At 36.0% G+C, this 20,652-nt stretch overlaps 1 protein-coding gene across 3 annotated transcripts in view; it reads right to left on the bottom strand.

The window, feature by feature from the left end:
- Window positions 1-20,652, bottom strand: part of LOC145316726 (uncharacterized) — a 70,449-nt gene that overhangs the window by 32,505 nt on the left and 17,292 nt on the right. For all 3 annotated transcript variants that reach the window (XM_080157436.1, XM_080157435.1, XM_080157437.1), the window contains exons 2-4: window positions 19,349-19,493; window positions 14,475-14,521; window positions 11,998-12,090 (exon numbers count right to left, since the gene is read on the bottom strand). In XM_080157436.1, the coding sequence (XP_080013562.1) occupies window positions 11,998-12,090; window positions 14,475-14,521; window positions 19,349-19,493 (285 nt within the window). The remainder of the gene's footprint in view (window positions 1-11,997; window positions 12,091-14,474; window positions 14,522-19,348; window positions 19,494-20,652) is intronic.

The following is a 20,652-nucleotide window of genomic DNA, read 5'->3' on the forward strand; positions in this document are numbered from 1 at the left end:
ATAATCCTACTGAAGCAAGTCAATCTGTTGGTACTGTTGTTGCAACCCTTTCTCAACCTGTTATAAGTACTTCAATCAACAGTCCAACTGCTGCCAAGGAGAAGAAAAGTAATTTAGATTTATAGATTGCTAGATTTATAATAACTGTTGAAAAGTTTTGAAGACTTGGAGGTGTTAAATTTAAGCATTTAAGCAACAGTTGTGGATAATAAGACGTCGGAGAGTAGTTTTGAAGCTTAATTTGAAAATTGAGGATTTGTATGTCAAGGATAATGAAATAACATTGAGTTAAACGAAATATGTTGATATTGTAACATTTTTGAACAGATGTGCACAGTGTGCCAGAATAACGTAAATAAATGCACAGTGAGTCAGGTAGATACAAAGAGCTAAACGAATTATGTTGATATTTATTTTGAACAGATGTGCACAGTGTGTTAGGATGATGCAAATAAATGCACAGTGAGTCAGGTAGCTACAAAGAGATGTTTTTACAGTTGTCAAAATGAGAAGTATTTAGTTGATAGATAATGATATACAGAGATATACACCATGGGCTAGAAGCTATTGTGAAGTTGTGCAGAATTTTAAAATAGCATGCATTGTATCTTAAATATATTTATGACTGATAAAACGGATATTTGTAAGTTGTTAATACAGTGGGCAGTTAAAGTAAAATGCTGGTTAGTGAAACTTTAGCTGTTCTAAAGAAGGCGGGGCTAAAAGATGATGTGGCTGTTGTAGATTTGACTGCCAGGTTGGATATCTTACTTGTCAATAGCTGGTGTTTTTGTCGATAGTTAGTATTGAAAAACGAAATGGATCAGATTTCAAATCAATCTATGGCGAAGGTTTTGGTTGCTTTTGTTCGGCTGCAGTTTTCTCTGTGTTTGTTGTTTCTGTTCATTGTTTTCAACGTTATCATTGGTTGGAGTGTCGACAGTAGCATCATTGTTATAACGAAAATCATTGGCAGTTTCTGTATTTTGAATGACATGTCGATTTTTGGATTCTAACAGAGATGTTAATAGCAGTTATTGTGGTTGTCATTATTAGGCTTAAGTCATGCCTGACTATGCAATAGATATAATCTCCTGGATGATAAATGTGAACAGCAGTTCTGATTTTTGACCTGAGACCTCAAACATTTGGCAGGTTTGGCTACTAGAATGGTTGAGTTAGATGCTTGGTTGGCTAACCTGCAGGATCAGCAACGTATTTTGAATCAGGAAAGGGTGAATTTTGGGAAGTAGCTAGAGTCGATGCTAGAAAGGATTCGATCCCAATTTTTTTGAAGAGATTGGAGGCTTCTTGTGGTGGAGGTGAATGGCTGTTGTGTTGTTTGAGAAAATCACAGTTGCTAAGTGGAAACCAGTTTATAACTAAGCTAAGGTCAACTGGTATGGTTATATCGTTTGTGGTGTTGTAGCATTGGTATGGTTATGTCATTTGTGAGATGATTGATGGATTGATGGATAATGATGGATTGATGGATATGAATGATACTACTATTATCAAGAAAAATTTGGCAAAAGAAAATGAATATTATGATCAATGATTATGAATAATTATAGTTTTATGTGTGTTAATTCATAGTTTTATTTTATGTGTTAATGTTTAAGTATTTGTTGAGGCAGTAGTAGTCTCGAAAAGGTTCAAAATTAATGTTTTATATTAATGCTCTATAATGCCATGTTTTAAATCTGATGGTTATATGTTAATCAATGTTTTGTATGTTAATCAATGCATTATATGTTAATCAATGCATTTTCAATGATTATATGTTAATCAATGTTTTTTTTAAAAAATATTAAAAAAGAAAAAAAAAACACATAAAGAAAAAAGGAATATATATAAAAAAAAAGAACACAAAAGAGTTCTAAGGAACCAAAATAATAAAAAAATGTATATGAAGTGTTTAAAGATCTGGAAATAAAATAAAAAAAAATAAAATAAAAAATATGGCAGGTGTCATACCAGATCAATTATTATCTATTTAATAAGCATTCAATGCTACTTATAATATATATATGATAATTAACATGTAATAAACATATTGTTATATTCAATCTGAAATATTACAGTTTTGAAATCCATGTTCATGTTAAAGCCAGGGAGAAATGTGATGTATAGTCCCTTTCTTCCTGACTTGAGAGCAATGTATGTATTTTGTATTTTAGCTTTTAGTTCTTGTGTCAACCGTTTCGGAGCAAGACCTTTGCTCTGCAACTCGGCACAAACCCAAAAGTGAATACTTGCTATTATATTTAATATTATTATTGTATGTTTAACTTGTCTTGAATTAATACACTTTATTAGAATATTTAGCTGTTTATTCTTACTATTGCTACACGTCAATTCTGTTGAAGATTCCCTGTAGCAATGAGCATTCAGATTATAATTTATTTAATCAATATGTTCGTCGGTCATGCTTTACTGTGCGTAATAATCATATGTAAAGGTTTCTTAGTTTTCTATATATTCATCATCTCTTCCTCCTGTCTCTATATATGATCACTGAACATCTACTTTGTATATTCCTTTGTAAATACATGAATTTTGTGCTTCGCTACTTATGGATGCTGTCATCCTTGTTTTTTTAATGTATGTTAAGTGAAAAATAGAAAATAAGTAACGGAAACTAAGCTATATAGAACGAGCTTCAGATATAAAAATTAAACAAAAAGATTGAAATCATTTTTAATGATCAATTATCATAGAATTTATTAATTTTTGAAATTCATTAATTTTGTGATTTTGTCAAAACAACGATAAAATAAAGCAAAAAGTTGTGTTTATATTTCAACAAAATGATAAAATATAATTTGATATGTTTGGGTTTTTAATTTGCAAAACTAATCTTATCACTATCAAAGAGAAGAAAGGTTCATCTTAAATTTAAAACATCAGACCTTCATTATTTTTTGTTTCATAATAAATTCAAATTGTTCAAATGTTTAAATTTATTTGTCACAAATTTACCTTTTTGATAATGTATAAAAAAATATTGTTGTCTGAAAAAAATTAAAACAGTGTTGCCATAACAAAAAAAAGTTTCCTATCTGTTAGATTCAGTCTTTAAACTGGTTAAAATGAAATAATGATTCATATATTTTGTCTTAACCTCTTTTCGAGGAAGCTTCGTGTTTATCAAGTACGAAATTAATTCCTTATCATTATTTGAAAACCAAGCGCAAATGTCATCTTTTTATGGCTTTCCTTTCATAATGTGGCGCGGCATGGATTGTTTTGTTTATTATGATGCGCACGTTCTTTACTTTTGAATGAGATATGAGAGTGTGAAGATTTCGGAGAACAAAATTGGGCCTATCATTGGTCTCATAGTGTGTGAACGACCCTAGTATATCAGGGATTTGAAACCATAAGAGCTTCAGGTAGAATTTGTTATTTTTATTAAGAAGTATGGTGTATAGGACGATTATATGTAGTTTTAAAAAGGCTTTAGCCAGCTAAGCATGAAACTTAATTATGATTAATATATGTTTTAGTAATTTTTATGTGCCTTATTGTTGCCTTTAACAATGATTATTAAACCAAATAATTTTCCTTTAAAGCCAAAGTTTCCAAAGATTTTTACCGTAGAGAAAAATGATTTTTAAAAAGCAAATAAGATTACGTGGTTATAAATAACTGGAATTATGAACTAATTGATATTGTAATTTCAGGTCTTTGAAATAATTTCATCAATAAATCTATATTCAAACCTGCTGTTGAAACTTGATGGTTCCTGGTATTGGGGGTTTGTATGTTCGCCAACTGATCTCGTGAACTTCCCGCTAATTCGGAAGTCAAGCTCAACCAAAGTGTCATGGTTGAGACAATTTCAAAGTATCTGATGAATAGGCGTTAGCATTCATCAAGAGATCAATAGCATCCAGTGAATTATTGATGCAATAAACTGTGACAATTTTTCTGTGAAATAAGTACCTAGTGAATCAATATGCCACTAACCAAAAAGCAGAAAATTGAGCGAGCTATCGCTATTGGCAGTGAAAGGCTAGAAGTTTTTGATGAACAGTTAAAAGTGTTTTATGACAATCTAAAAGCCTGCCAAAGTTTTAGTTCATGTGAAAATGTGACTGTAAAATCAATTCGTGACATTTTTAGTGAGGTCAAGGACCAATCTGACCTAATAAAAAGTCTAAAACCTGCCGTGGAGACTAGTGAGCTGCGCGAGTTCAAGCGTGATTTGGATGAAGCTAGTGAGCAGAAAACTGTTGCAGATAAAGTTTATGCGTCGTTGGAGCAGTGTACAAAAATTCTGTACTGGCTTGACAATGATTCAGATGACGCGAGGTCAAGCACTGTCGCCAGGAACCTTGACGTCATTGAGAAGGTGAAGATGGACATGGGAGTGCTTAAAATTTCCGTGGAGTTGCGCCAAGAAGTACGTGATATGTACCGAAGGCTTAGAGAGATGGAACGTCGTTCATCTAACCTGGATGAGAGTGGGACACCTGCCATGCTCTCCAGAAGTATGTCTGCCGTGGATATTCGGAGTTCCAACCCGCAGTATGGGCGCTGGGACAACAGTTTGTTGCCGTCGTTCGACGGTACTGACACGGATTACCCAAACTTTAAACAGGTCTTTAAAGATCTATGCTCTGGTTATGGATTTGCTGACCAGAGGTTAAGTCTGATGTTGTGTATGGAGAAGGTGATAACCAACCCGGAACTACGCAAGCAAGTGTCAGCGATTAGAGATCATAATGAACAATGGGCGTTTCTTGATCAGATGTTTTTATCAAACACTCGCCGGTTCATGAGGATTTTAACTAAGTTGAACAAGATGAAACCTGTGGATAAACCTGTGGACGTGGTTAGCGCAATTGCTACCTTCAAGAGCATGATGCAGGAGGTAGAAGCCATCGTTGGTTCTGCAGCTAAGGATTACAACCACCTGACTCTTATTCATATTTTTAAAGACAAGTGCCCTGATAATTTGAGAGACAAAATTATGATGGAGCTAGGTAGCATGAACCAACCAAACATCCCGAAGATTGTTGAACTGCTGGAGAGGACCAGGGGTGCCATGTTGGCCGGTGATATGTCCTATGACAGTGGCGCCGGCAAGAGAAATCGTGACAGAGCTGCCGCCGCGCAAGTATCTGGCCGCAACGACAATAAGAATGGAAAGGCTGGAAAGGACAAGGCTTCCAAGTGGAACAGTGCATGTCCTGTGGAGAGCTGCAAGGAGAAACACCCGATTTTCCGTTGCCTCACGTTTAAGAAGATGGATGTGGTTGACCGAAAGAAAGTTGTCCAGCAGAAGAAGTTATGTGAACTCTGCTTGTGTGACGGCCATACTGCCGACAAGTGTAATAAATCTGATAAGCTTGGTGTTTGTGGTACAAATAATTGCGACAGATACCATTCCAGGTTACTCCATGAGGCTAGTGCTGGTGTGAATACAGTCTACAAGTCAAGTTCTGCACCCAGCCCCTGTACCTTCTTACTTCAGTTAGTTCCTGTTGTAGCACCTGGCGGCGGCACCTGCCACGCCACGGTAATGTTTGACTCCGGGGCAAATTTGCCACTTGTGTCTGAGAAGTTATCCAACAAGTTGAAGCTGAAATCTACTGGCAGATATACAACTATTTCTGTAGCTGATGGCAGTGAGTCTTCCTGCCGCAACGTTGTGTTTTATCTGAAGGATAGGGACGGCAATCTGAGGGAGTTTGAGGCAGCTGTCATGCCTACCCTCGGCGGGGCCAACGAGATGCGCTCGGTCCACCCCGAAACTGCCGCCGAGATATTTAAAATGCCGCCAGAAAGGTTTACATATATTAGTGGAGGCTTAGATATCATCATTGGAAATACACATCCTGACGTGTTTCCTTCAACCTACCAGAAAGTGGGCCAGTCTATGTTGTGGCGAACCATTTTTGGTAGTGGTTTTATCTGTACGAGTGCTGACGGTGGAGCTGGAGATCAAAAGTCGGCTTATAAGGCTGTCAGTGTCAGTGGAGGCACTTTGCCAGACTTTCTGACGTCTGAATTGTTTGGCGTACAGCCGCAGGCACTTTGTCCAGGATGTACTGCTTGTCAAGAGTGCAAGGCTATGGCCGACGGCACTACCTGGGACCAGCGTGAGAGGCAGAGGATAATTGAGGCAGGTTTAACACTAGACTTGCAGTCCAACAAGTGGACAGGTCAATATGCTTATATTGAAGATCCTCACACTTTACCCTACAATGAGAGTTTAGCCCGCAAAATTGCTGAAAAGGATCGTGCCAGGATGGTCAAGGAAGGTACCTATGGAATGTATGTGGAGGTATTCAACGACGCCATAAGAAGAGGCGTTTTTCAAAAAGCCACGCCTGAAGAATTGCAGTATGAAGGACCTAAGTCTTGTTCATCAATAGTGGTTGCTTTCAAGGAGGATTCAAGTTCCACACCCATGCGATTGTGTGCAAATAGTTCTCTGACGTTCAAGGGTACCAGTTTTAATAACATAATGCTGGGAGGCCCGCCGCCAATGCAGAAGATTTTTTATCATTTGATGCTTTTCCGCGGTTACAAAGTTGGTATAACCGCGGATATCTCCAAGTTTTATAACTCCATCCTGGCCACAGAGTTCGACAGCCAGATGAAGAGAGTTTTATTTTCCCCGACGCCAGATGGTCCACTTGAAATTTACCTGACCAAAGTTGTGAATTTCGGCGAGTTGGCTGCGGGAAACCTGGCAGTTACAGCCCTGAAGTTGACGTCCCGCCTGTTCGGCGGAAAGAGTGAAGCAGAGGTCAAGGAGATGTATGGAGAGGGGCAGATAAACGGTAGTGAAATTGTTGCTAAACCTGAATTATGGAAGGAGCCACCAATACCTACCTACCCTGATGAGGAATTCAAGTTACCTCAGATTCCAGTTGCAGTCAAGCTTGAGAAGCACAGCTTCATAGATGACGTTATTTCGGGAGCAGGATCGAAGCCAGAAGCCAAGGAGATGATGAAAGAGGCCGACAGAATTATCGGCAAAGGTAGTTTTTCCTTCAAACAAGTCATTTATTCTGGAGATGATTGCCAGCCTACCAAGGTTCTCGGGCTGATATGGAAGCCAGCCACTGATGTGTTGTCCATCGCCACAAGAGTCAACCAAGATGGTAAGGTCAAGGGAAGGAAGGTGAAAGAGGATGCTGATTTGTACAACCTCCAGGACGCCTTGGACGAGAATCTGACAAAGAAGATGGTCCACAGGTTCGCCGCCCAAACCTTCGACCCGATCGGGCTTTGCAGCCCTATTCTGTTGAGAATTAAACTTGTCCTGCGGAAAACATGTTTGCTGAATTTGGGCTGGCAAGATTTCATTCCAAAAAGTCTACGGGATGAACTTGTTCAGTCGCTGGAGGACAGAGCTGAGGTCGCTAAATTGGAGTTTGACCGTTGTGTGGTCCCGGATGAACCAACTGGCCTTCCATCCTTGATGATGTTTTCGGATGGGTCATCAGAGGCTTATGCATCTAATGCATATTTGAGGTGGCCAACTAGACAAGGATTTGAAACGTTTCTGCTAGCCACCAAGTCAAGAGTTGCGCCGGTCAAGTGTGAATCAATTCCACGCCTTGAGTTGATGGGGTGCCAGATGTCCACAAGGTTGGCAAAGTCCGTCAGAGATGCCCTGCCCTTTGATATTATCAGAGTGATGTACTTTACTGATTCATCGTGTGTTTTATCACAAATAGTTTCCAACAGTGCTATGTTGAACACATTTAATTCTCATCGTATTGGAGAAATTCAATCTGCAACCAACAAGGATGACTGGAGGTGGGTCCCGGGGACGCACAACGTTGCAGATTTGGGCACCAGAAGCACCTGCAAAGTATCAGATTTGGGACCAGGTTCCAGGTACAGATTGGGCCCAGAATGGTTGCGCCAGGATGAAAGTGCGTGGCCGGTGAAAACTGCCGAAGAAGTCAAGCAGGTTTTACCCCCAGAGGAGTTGAATACCAAAATGGTTAAGTTATGTTCAATGAAAGTTGCCGGAGAAGCCGCTGAAGATGTCTTCAGGTTTAAGCACAGGAGATCATTTGGACAGGCCAAACGTATTATGGCAGCTGTCCTGCAAGTTGCGAACACCTGGTTGAAGAAGCTAAAGAGCAGACAAGAAGGTAAGGCTACAGCCGCTGGTAGTCATGTAGCAGCCGCAGATTCTGTGTACAAGCCGTCTTTGTACAATTTTATGGCGGCGGCGGAACTTTTCATTGTGTCAAGAAGCCAAGAGGATGAGTGGATAAATGACGCTAAAGGCAATTATGCGTCATTAAATCCATTAGTGCATGAAGTATCATTGACCTGGCCTATCGTTGGTCCCGGTGGAAAGTATGTGACCAGGGAGATGAGGATTCTTAAGATGGTTGGTCGTGGACAGCCAGTCATTGACGCCATTACTGGTGGCCGTAAATTGATATTTGAAGACATGCCAGGTTTAATAATTTTGGAGCCTGGTAATTGGTTAGCTGCTGTTTTTATGAGAGAAGCGCATGTTGAGCTTCACTCTGGTGTCCGTGGAACTTTAGCTGAGAGCCGCCGTTGGTGCTGGATTGTGAAGGCAAGGAGGTTGGCCATCATGGAAGTGAAGAAATGTTGGCCCTGCAGTGTTGAGAGGGCTAAGGAATGTCGTGCTACCATGAAGGACGTGTTACCTGACAAGTTGGTCCCGAGCAGGCCTTTTGAAGCTGTGCAAGTCGACCTGATGGGTCCGCTGGTTACGAGGAGAGCTGCCGCCAAAACGAGGAGTCAGACAGCAACGAAGAAGGTGTGGGTGTTCGTGGTGGTCTGCAGGTTCTCAGGGGCGTTATGGTTAGATGCCTTGGAAAAGTATGATACCAGCAGTATCCTGTTGTCCCTGCGCAAGTTGGAAGCTGTTCATTGTCTGCCGAAGATCATAGTAAGCGACATGGGCACACAATTATCCGGTGCTCGCAAAGTTTTAGAGCAGAAGTTGGGCAGCCAGGTAGAGTTTTCTTGGTCTCAGATCCCGGCCCGAGCCCACCATTATATTGGGCAGGCTGAGAAAATGGTGGGATTAACCAAGAGATTGCTGTCCAAGAAGTTGGTGAATAGTTCTGTTAATTTCAACGAGCTCCTGGTGCTGTTGGCGGATGTCAGCAAGTTGATGAATAGCAGACCATTGACGATAGAAGCTGCGAACGACGTGGAGAATTGGCGGCTGATCACCCCTGGCCAGCTGCTGGGAAATGTTGACCGCCAGCCGTTGTGCAATGTGGCGATGAAACCGGAGGACCAAATTTCCTCCAGGTTGAAGTTGTTGGAAGACTTGTCTGCCCAGTTTTGGACTGCCTACCGCCAGGAGATCCTACCGAAGATATTACGGATGTCCAAGTGGAAGGATGAGATGGCAGAGCCACTAGCTGACGGAGATATAGTTCTGGTTACGAGTACCAATCCCCTGATGAGATGTTTGAGGATGGGCCGAGTGACGAGAATTGAGGATGGGAGAAAGACTGCAAGAGTCTTGTTCAGACTGACAGATAAATCTCCCCTAGAAGAACATGCTGTATCAGTCAGGCAGTTGTTAAAAATTATGATTAATAATTGATTCTTATTTTATGGAAATTGAGATTTTTTTAGTAAAAAGCCACATTTTTCATATGCCTATTTTTATGCCTAAAATAAGAATCAAATGGAATGCGATTAAATATTCTTCTATTTCATATGCTCAAAATTAATTTTATTGAGTTTAATTTCTTTTCAAAAGTACAATTCATTTTAAAACTTACCTGAAAAGTTTAACAAAAAGGAATAAATGTGTCGAGGTTGCGTGATTCGATATTTATTCTAAGAAAAAAAATCAAGTATTTTTTTAGCAGATTTTTTTTAAAATTATATATGAATTTCAATCAAGTAAAACATTTTTATTCAGATCAAGGAATGATTGAAAATTCATATTTAAAGTCTCATTTTTTTTACAAAGAAAAATTGGTATTTTTTTTTCATAATTTCAATGAAAATTCTAACGAAGATATTATTATTTTGCTATTCTTTAAGTATTAAAAAGTTTTATTGTTGATTAAGATATTACAGTTCTTATTCATTAGGTTTGAAAAACTTTCTGCCCAAGGATTTTGAAAAATTTTTTCTTACTACTCTTTTTGATGCTTAACAAATTTAGTTTTAAGTACCTATAAATCTTAATTTTCTTGTCTAAGATTTATTTCGTTTTATTTTTACCATTATTGTTTACATTTACATTTCAACCTGATTTCGTAGGTACTTATTGATTTATTAATAATGATTTATTACCTATTGATTATGAAATGATTATTATTTAGTATAGTTGTTATATTTACAACATCATGATTAATAGGATTATCTATTTTAGGATTTGTGTATGTGATCTTGTGATTGTCATGTGCATGGAATGTTGTATGGTACAAACCAATCCCCATCCTTCTATCCTAAAATGTGAGGTATTATGAGTCCTAGTGAGGAGTACAATATTGTGTATGCATTTCACGGGGTTTCATTTAGTTAGGAGCAAAATTGTCACGTTTTCGGGATGTGGCCATTCTCATGTGATTATGGTGAGTTGAGTTTAGTGAGAAATGTTGCTAGTGCTCAGCGCAAAAAAAACCTTGAATCTCGTTAAGGAAGTTAATTTGACTTTCAAACGGGGGGTGTGTCTTAACCTCTTTTCGAGGAAGCTTCGTGTTTATCAAGTACGAAATTAATTCCTTATCATTATTTGAAAACCAAGCGCAAATGTCGTCTTTTTATGGCTTTCCTTTCATAATGTGGCGCGGCATGGATTGTTTTGTTTATTATGATGCGCACGTTCTTTACTTTTGAATGAGATATGAGAGTGTGAAGATTTCGGAGAACAAAATTGGGCCTATCATTGGTCTCATAGTGTGTGAACGACCCTAGTATATCAGGGATTTGAAACCATAAGAGCTTCAGGTAGAATTTGTTATTTTTATTAAGAAGTATGGTGTATAGGACGATTATATGTAGTTTTAAAAAGGCTTTAGCCAGCTAAGCATGAAACTTAATTATGATTAATATATGTTTTAGTAATTTTTATGTGCCTTATTGTTGCCTTTAACAATGATTATTAAACCAAATAATTTTCCTTTAAAGCCAAAGTTTCCAAAGATTTTTACCGTAGAGAAAAATGATTTTTAAAAAGCAAATAAGATTACGTGGTTATAAATAACTGGAATTATGAACTAATTGATATTGTAATTTCAGGTCTTTGAAATAATTTCATCAATAAATCTATATTCAAACCTGCTGTTGAAACTTGATGGTTCCTGGTATTGGGGGTTTGTATGTTCGCCAACTGATCTCGTGAACTTCCCGCTAATTCGGAAGTCAAGCTCAACCAAAGTGTCATGGTTGAGACATATTTAATAAGAATTGTCTATACTAAATAAAAAGACAGAGGTACCAGAATAACATAATAATTTACCTAATAGATTCAGGTTTGAATATAATCTTTTTACAGTAAAATGATAAAACAGTGTTGCCAGAATAATATAGTTATTCACCTGATAAATACAGCTGTTGAGAGACCTGAGGTGGATTCTTTAAAAAAAATTTACCCCACTAATGGCTTAGTGGGGCAAAATTGTTTTCGTGAAAAGACCTCCAAAATCACATAAAAAATCTACAAAAATAAAATAAAATCTGATGTTCATAACCCTTCTATGATTTTGCTGAATTTTTGTAGATTTTTGATGTGATTTTGGTGGATTTTTCACAAAAATAATTTTGCCCTACTAAGCGATTTGTGGCGCAAATTTTTTTTAATAAATCCACCTCTGTTTACACTAAACAATTAAAACAGTATTGCTAGAATTATAAAATAATCACCTGATAGATTCAGCTGTTTAATAAAACCTGTTTATAGTAAAATAATAAAACAGTATTGCCAGAATTATTAGATATTAGCTATTCCAAGAAACCTGTTAACACTAAAGAATAAAATAGTGTTGCCAGAATAATAAAATAAATTACCTTACAGATTCAGCTGTTGAATTTGCCCTGTTGTCTGTAAAAGAATGAGCTAGAGTTGCAAACACACCCTGGCCAAGCTGACACCTCACATATCTTAAATAATATTATTTATAAACTTTTTCAATAACTACATTGAATTATAGATAAGATATAGGTTAACAAATAGTTTTTTCTCATTTAGCTTATTTATTAAATATTTAAGTATAACCTCTACTTTCAGTTTTATTTTAAAAAGAACAAGTAAAATTTAAAAACGGGAGGATTCTTTCTATGTTTTCTCTGGGAAGGGTGAAGGAACCCTCCCCCCACAATATGTATATATCTTCTAAGGACCTGTTTACGGTTAGCGAGATCCTGCATTACGCACATAAGGACAAACACACATCGTGTTACTTTCATGTAAGCGTTACTTTTCGGCTGTGTGACTGGATAAAACTTCTTGGATGCATGTGTAGAGAACGTTAAATTAATGCCCACTCCCTTCTCCACTAATTTTTATATATATTCCAATAAAATGTGAGGAAAGAAAGGCGCGTAAATTAATTTTTGCACTATTGTCCAACCCGTAACTCTGCAAAATTCCAATAGCTGCATTTCTATGAGTTGAATATAATTCTTTCCTACCCAACCAAAACCCTTCATCTTCAGGCTTTGCAAGGATTACACTTTTGCAAACCAATGATTTACACATTTTCTGTGTATGTGTGTGTGTGTGTATGTAAATGTGTGTGTGTGAGTGTGATGGGGCAATGCAAAAATAATATTTTTATGTGCAAAATTAGATATATTCAAATAATTGCAAATCTAGGCATCAAATGCAAGTATGACTGTAGCTTAATGCAAGTATAATATGTACATTGGTCGGTCGGTGATGCTCTTGTGACGTCACGTAGAAATACTCATTTATACAGAAGTTTGATTGTCAAAAACACTGAGACAAGAGTTAGAATGTGAAGGAGCTTGAAAAAAAATGAATGACAGAACAATAGATAGCGAAGCATAGAAAATGGCTGTTTTTTTAGTTTTATTATGTATATTCTCTGAAATATAATAAAAAAGAGTTCATTTTAGAGTTTTTTTAACTCAAAAATTTTTCGAATTATTCCCATAAGTGCAGTACGAAGGGATAAGCAGACGGACGTAAACTATGAGTTCAAAAATAGCTTCAATGGACGTAATCAACATTGCTTTTGTTTCAACATAATATTTCTTGAAATCAATTTAACAGATTTTCAAAAAAAAAAATAGTAAAATTTGAATATTCTAATCATTTTCTTTAAATCTAACGAATGAAAATAACCTGTTTGAACTTTTTTAAAATTTGCAATTTGAAGTCTAAATTTATGTTGTGTATTGTCTGGTGAATTTTTATGTGTAATTATGAAGAAAATAACATGAAAATTCATGAATATATAATCAACAATAGAGGAATAAGCATTAGCAATATTAAAAAATATAAAAAAATTAAAAATAAATTTATTTAAAGTTTCTTAATCAATCAATTTACTAATTAATATCAAACTGTAGAATTTAACAATGTCAATTTTCTCTTCTTGTCTATTTTGAATTGTAAATTAAAGTAGTAAGCTCAGCTTTTCAATAATATTTGATAGACAAAGAGTTTAATGAAACTAGTGGCAGCGCCACCAGCATCATTATTATCAGTGCTTTCAATTAAGGAAGGACAGATTAGAATACACTGTATGTAGGGAAGATTTGGGTTTAGAATTTTTTGTGTATTTGGATCTGGTGCAGTTCACAGTATAGTAAAAAGGTCTTGGTATTTAAAGGCTGCTAGCTGCCAAACGGCTGAACGTACGCCTTATGGTCGAATATCGTTATAAGCGTTAAAGAAGGCCTGTAAATAATCTTTAATAGCCAGGATCTAAAGATGCACAGGGAAAGCTTGACTGAGGAAAAGACGCGTAAAATCATATTTTTTATCGCTTTTATGTGCGATGCGAGAAAACTGTGCATTGTTGAGTAATGGATATTCTGGACTATTTATACTATCTTTAGTCTGTTATGAATTTGTGCGAGCATAATATTAAGCCGTTTGGACGTAAGCAGCCTTTAAAGTTCATATATTTTTGGAGATAATTAATCCCAGGAACATTTTATCGTAAACTGCCCTTGATCCATGAATTTGTATGTTTTCTAGCGCATCCGGTATGAATATAGAACAATTTGTTAAATATTCATTTTTATTAGGGGAGGGAGGCAGGATTTCCGTATACAAAAGTAACAGGATGTTTGTCTGCATGTGTGTCTGTCTACTAACCGTTGACTGATATGGTTGTTATTTACAGTGAAGCTTCTTATAGGTCTAGGGAAGCCTATTTTTGGGTAGGTTACCTCAACCCTCCAAAGAAAAATCGCCCCTGGTAAAAAAAAACAACCACATTTTTTTACCTTTTTTAAAACAAAGAAATATTTAAATTGTTTAATTCTATCTCATTTAAAAAAATGTACATTACCTTGTAATTAAGTTTTCTAATTTTGACACATCTTGCACTGTCCCAAACTAAAAAATATAAATCTATAAAGAAGGCGTCTTAACTTTTTTGCTTTTAATTTAAGATAGCTAGTCGGTGTTTTTAGTAAGTAGTAGATGTAAAATTGTCCATAGAATTGCTTAGAATGGATTCGTAATATTTTTCTCATTCTAAAGGTATATATAAATACATATTTTTATGCCTATTTCAGGATATAAATCAGTTCAAAGTTTTCGTTCACCGAGGTTAAAAAAATAAATTTTTTTCAACAATTACCTAACAGAATTAAAAAAGTAGGGTGTCAAATTAAAGATCTTACTATTTTTGTTTATTATGGCTATTTTTTCTCTCTTATTTTGTTGCGTTTAAGTACCTTAAAACCGACTTAATTTAAAAAAAAAACTTAAATTACTTCAAAAATAAGATGTCTACAAAAAAAACCGATTGCATATCTAAATTCTATGGACAATTTTACATCTACTACTTACTAAAAACACCAACTATCTGTCTAAAATAAAAAGCAAAAAAGTTAAGACGCCTTCTTTTGACAAAATGGGTAGTCTCTTAATTTTGTTTTTATTAAATTAGACAATATTAAAAAGGCTGATTGAACACTAGACTAACATGTACATATACAAGGGCAATCGTTTCTACGAGAACCTATTTTTTGGTGAAAAAGTCCAAAAGATAAAGAAAGTTAAAGGTTTTTTTTTGTCAATTGATATTCTAAACTTCACAGGATAACTTGTAGGTACGGTCGAACAGACTGGTCATACTTTAAGCCTGGAAAAAGTAGTTGCAATAATGAAAGTGCGACACAAAACCTATCCAAATAAAATAAAATTGTGTACATGTATTGGAAATCTAAATCTAAAACCAATAAAATAGCTTCGTGGTTTGCAACGCCTTTTCATCCAGAGCAGTGGCGTGCGATAGGGGGGTGTAGGTGTATTGCAACACCCCCTTAAATTTGGTCAGGCCAGTCATCACCTTTTTCACTCATAAACTATTTGAAACCCTCTGGTGAATATCTGTGCACGACAATGATCCAGAGTGAAAGATGAAATATGAAGCTACTCTAAAAGTAATTATTTTGAATAAAATATAAAACTGAAAAAAAAGTTAGTTTGGCAAAGTTAGGTTAGGTTATATTGGGTTAGGGCCCCGTAAGGCATTGAAGCAAAAACACCCTCCTTCTTTTTAAAATCTATTTTATTATAAAATAAACAAAACCAATCTTAGATGATAAATAAAATTGTGGATATTCACTTCCGATAATAAAAAATAGTAGAATCGCACATTATTGTAAAATTATAAACAGGACCTACCTCTTTGCGTTCCTTTCATTATCATGTCAAAATCCCTAGTTTATTTTTATTCTTCCCTTGATCTAATAAATAACAAGCGGAAGTAAAGGCACACCAAATACGTGATCAAAAAAGGCTGCGAGATTTTTTGGAATGTAATTATTTGCTCATAGTGATTGTGCAACAAAATATAACAGGGAGATTGGCTAAAGGCTAAAATTTAAAAAGGAATAAAAATGTGCTTAAGCCTTGCCTTACCTTTCTCATATTAGAGTTAAACAATAGAGGGGGGAGGTGTTAAATAACTGTATGTGCCGTAATTTTGGCTTGAGCCAATAGCGTCGGGAATATAAACACAGCAAAGTCACTTCAAAAAAGCAGAAAGCAATTTTCTGGTATAAGGAAAAGGTCCCCAACACTGGATCCAGGTAGTTTTGTGAGTTATTAATCTATATTTTTGGATTTCTTCTTTTCATAACCTAGCTATTTAGTGTCCAGAATTTTTAGATAATTTAATTTGTCCCTCGTTTTCAATGACTCACAAATATATTCTAGTCCTTTAATTTGTTTTTGAATTATAAGAAAACATTTGTGACGCAAACTTACTCCATCAAACTACATATACATATACTAGCGGCTTCGCCCCTAGCCTCTAGGGGCTTTGCCCCAAGAGGTAATTAAAAAAAATTAAGTACTACTGGTGTTGCCGCCAGTAATTTTATGTGAACTAACTTCTCCATAAGAAAAAAAATCTACTTCTCCATAAGAAAAAATCTACTTCTCCATAAGAAAAAAAATCTAACTTCTCCGCAAGAAAAAAAAATCGGAGGGGGGATTTATTATTTTTGGGCGGGTGGGGGTGTCCCACCCCCCAAGAAAATAGCTTAAAACCACCACAGGACCAATATGTATATACCCTGAAGAGTAGAATCCGATCGGTTCAGTGGTTACTGAGATCTTAAGCTTCAGACGGACGGACGGACGGACAGACGGACGGACAGACATCATTCTACTTTGTATTATAGATAATGCATATTTTCTACTTTATTTCATTGGGAGTATCCGCCACCTACTTTATTTTTTTTTGTTTTTAAATACGTAGAAAAGACAAAAAAGGAGGAGGGGAGGGGTTATTTCTCGTCTTAGGAATTAGTTAAAACAGATAAAAATATGACCAGAGCCATAAGAGTGCAGAAGTGGGTGTCGTGGGGTGTCAAAACCAACATTAAAATAGAAATTAATAATGCCTTTTTTCATCTTCTCAAGGTTTACACCCTAAGGGCAACACCCTGTGCACGATTGAGCAGTAAGCGAGATCTTTTAATACAGACTGGCGACATCTTTTTCCTTTATAATATTTTTATATTTTGCTATTATTGTGCCTCTATGCTGGTTTAACTTTATTGTTACATTGACAACTGTTACTATGGACACAACCATAAACAGAGATATTGGCGGTTTCCCTGAAAGTATCTAGACGAGCACAGACCCCCCCTCCCCTCCCTTTTTATTCTAAATAAATTTAAAGAAAAGCTGGTGCTAGATGTGTTTTCGCTGTAGATCAGGTTAGGTTAGGTGGTACAGGATAGCCCCGCAGAGATAGTATCCCCATTCCCCCGCCAAGGCTTAGGAAAGAAACTACCCCTTTCCCCTTTTTTTACGATAAATTTTTAAAATAATAGGTGGAGTGGGGGGGAGTCTCTGATCGATAGGAACTTTAGGGGAGAGCACTGAGATATTCAAATTTAAATTTTTGGGCAAAGCATTGTCAAGTTAGGAGACAAAATAGTTTTAGAATCAAGAACAATTGCATCCAATACAAAAAATTCATAGAAATCAACAAATAAAGAAGAATAGTTTTAAGTATTGCATTGCATTGTAATGTACATAAGTGCCTACATCTAAAGCCTCGAAAGACGTTCAAGTTATATTAATTGAGGGGGGGGGGGGGGGGTAGTAAAATCTCAATTGTAGATAGATAACTAAAACCGCGTATAAAATATATTTTTCTTTGCTAAAACATTTTAAATTTTTCTTTCTAATTTACAAACGCTAGGAACTCTATAAAAATTCTACTGGATAAATTTAAATGGTGGAAAGGGTTTGTTTGAGTTTATCTTCTTTATTGGATATTTGTTTAATTGACTAAGAATTAAAGTTGACAATTTCAAGTTTCACAAAGATTTACATTTTATCCAAATGGAATGCCTGTCCATTGGTCTGCAACTTAGATTAGAAATTCTGCTTTTCAGAGAAGGTTTATAATGACTCTAGACGGGTTTAAGTTATTTTATCTATAGTTGGGTCTATGATATTGACAAAATCCCACCCCCCTCCCCATTTTTTTATAAAAAGATGCGAAGTGGAGAAGTATTGACATTTCTTTCGTCCTTGTTGGTATCTTAGATATTTAAGCTTATCTAAAATGTTACTGTTTAACTAATTTAGATTTAATTAAGCAAAAACTTTTACAAAAACAAACAAAGATTAGTACCCTATAATGTAAAATGGTATGCATAGTTTTTGTCTGTCGCTAACGACTGAATCGATTTAGTTTTCTCTTTATAAATTTATATAGATCCTTGGCAGGCTTTTGGCTATTAGAACCCCATGAGGCCAGGTAAATGTGCTGTAGCTGGTAATTTAATATTGTCTATTTCCAATGATACTTTAAAGTCGACCTAATTAACGTGAATTTAGCATTTTTAAAACGGCAGCATGACAATAATATGTGAGCCATGACAACTATTATTTAACCCATATTGAAATTGAATATTAAAATTAACTATTGTTAATATACCCATAATCCGTATACTAAACTAACAGAATGTTTGTCTGTCTATTAGTTTGTACCGAAAGAACCGATTTTGTTCTCCTTTACAGGGTAGCTCCTCATAGGTCCTGGGAAGGTTTATAACTATTTTAGGGGCGGGTACATAACTCTCCTCTCTCATCTCTCCCCTCCCCCCTCCAAAAAAAATCCTAGGGGCATAGCCGCTAGTAAACATAATTCTTATACTAAAGTAACAGGATGTCTCTGTGTTTGTCTGTGTGTTTTTGTGTTTGTACCGAAGGATCTCGCTTACAACTGAACCGATCGGGTTCTCCTTAACAGGGTAGCTTCTCATAAGTCCCGGGAAGGTTTATAACTATTTTGGGGGAGGGTACCACCACACTATCAGGAGAAATCGCCCCTAGAAAAAAATTACCCCTCCCGAAAAAGAGACTCCAACGAAACATAAACCAATTATTTCTGTAATTAGATATTTAAAAAAAAAAACATTCAAAGTGCCACTAGAGGCCTCTAGGGGCGTAGCCGCTAGTAAAGTATGTAGCAATAATTTCATAAAATCATGACATTATGTCGATAAGGGTCATTTTTTGCCACTTTTATTTAATGCTATTCAGTTAACAAAAATAATTGTCAATGCAATGAGAAAAATTATGTCAGTCATGATCATAAATATTTGATGCAAGAGATCAACAGTAAAATAACGTAAATCACCAGACTTAGTTATAGAGCAGCTGTGCTTTTAAAAAAAAACTTACTCTATTATCAGCCCGCTGCACCCTCTTAGTAAACTTCTTGGTCTCTCTGTTGAGACAGCTGAGTACAATCAGGGAGGAGATGAAGAGAACCAGAGTCCATACCAGGTAAAGAACAACTGGTACATCCCACAGAAAGTCACCAGGCCTTAAAAACAAAAGAATTATTAATTTTAAACATATAAACATAACCTAACCTAACAAAAAAACTACCCCCCCCCCCATTTCCCTTATTATTTTAAGAGGGCTCCTGTGTTCGATTTGGAACTGTGAAGGAAACCGCCAGATCTCTCGGTATAAACAGAAGGACTGACAGACATCCACTTTTTATATAAAGATACACAATTTTGTATTGAATAGTGTGCTTTGCTGACACTTTTAAATACCCAAATATGCATATTTCAAGAGTGTATGTACAATTAAAAAGTGTTAAGTCATGAAGACCCTTACGTCAAAAACAGAGATAGGCTAATTGCAAACACACAGAGTTTTTTCCAAGCCAAGTCACTATATTTTCTACAGATTTTAGAGAAGTGGAGTGAAAAATAAAGGCAAACATCTCTAACAGGACAATCGTAGATGGTCATCAAGTCGTTTTTCTATGTGTCTTTTTCAGCATAACCAACAGACCGCGGAGGACAAAGTAATTTGTATACTGGATGCTCTTTAGTGATGTGTATCTTCACAAAAAAAATCAGCAGTCTTTCTTAAATTGCAGTCGTGACAATCAAGCTTCCTCTATAGTGCGTTACAGTCTGCCGGACAAACGGACAATGTCAGGAATAAGGTATAACCAAAAAGCGAAATATATCTAAAATGATATTTGGGGGGCAAATGGAGAGGTCGTCAATTTTACGATGTGTTGCCCCCCCAACGACAGCTGAAAAACACGTATAGGTTTCGTGATTTATTTCCGAATTAATTTCGTTATTGGTATAAGCTGAGACAATGTAATTGAATTATAGCTCAGCCTCGCTTCTTAAAAGTTTTAATTTCTAATCATAGCACACAAATAAAATATATGGATAAAGAAGGGAAACATTAAAGAGGCTTTTTTAAAATTTGCATAATAATGGTTTGCAATATTTTTAGCAAGGTATCTAAATATAGTATTACAGTGTAGCTATACAACATGTGTAACATATTCATATGTATTTTGCACACTGTAAAAACTACATTCTATAATATAAAGTAATAAGTTTTTTGTCTTAAGCTAAAGATCTCGAAAATTATTGGTCCGAATTGGTTGCACTTTTCATGTAAGCTTTATCAATATCTTTGGGTGGTTTTAAGCTGTTTCCTACCAT

Source organism: Acartia tonsa, chromosome 4, assembly GCF_053477335.1.
Source record: "Acartia tonsa isolate MP-2025a chromosome 4, ASM5347733v1, whole genome shotgun sequence".
In the NCBI taxonomy this organism is placed as follows: Eukaryota; Metazoa; Arthropoda; class Copepoda; order Calanoida; family Acartiidae; genus Acartia; species Acartia tonsa.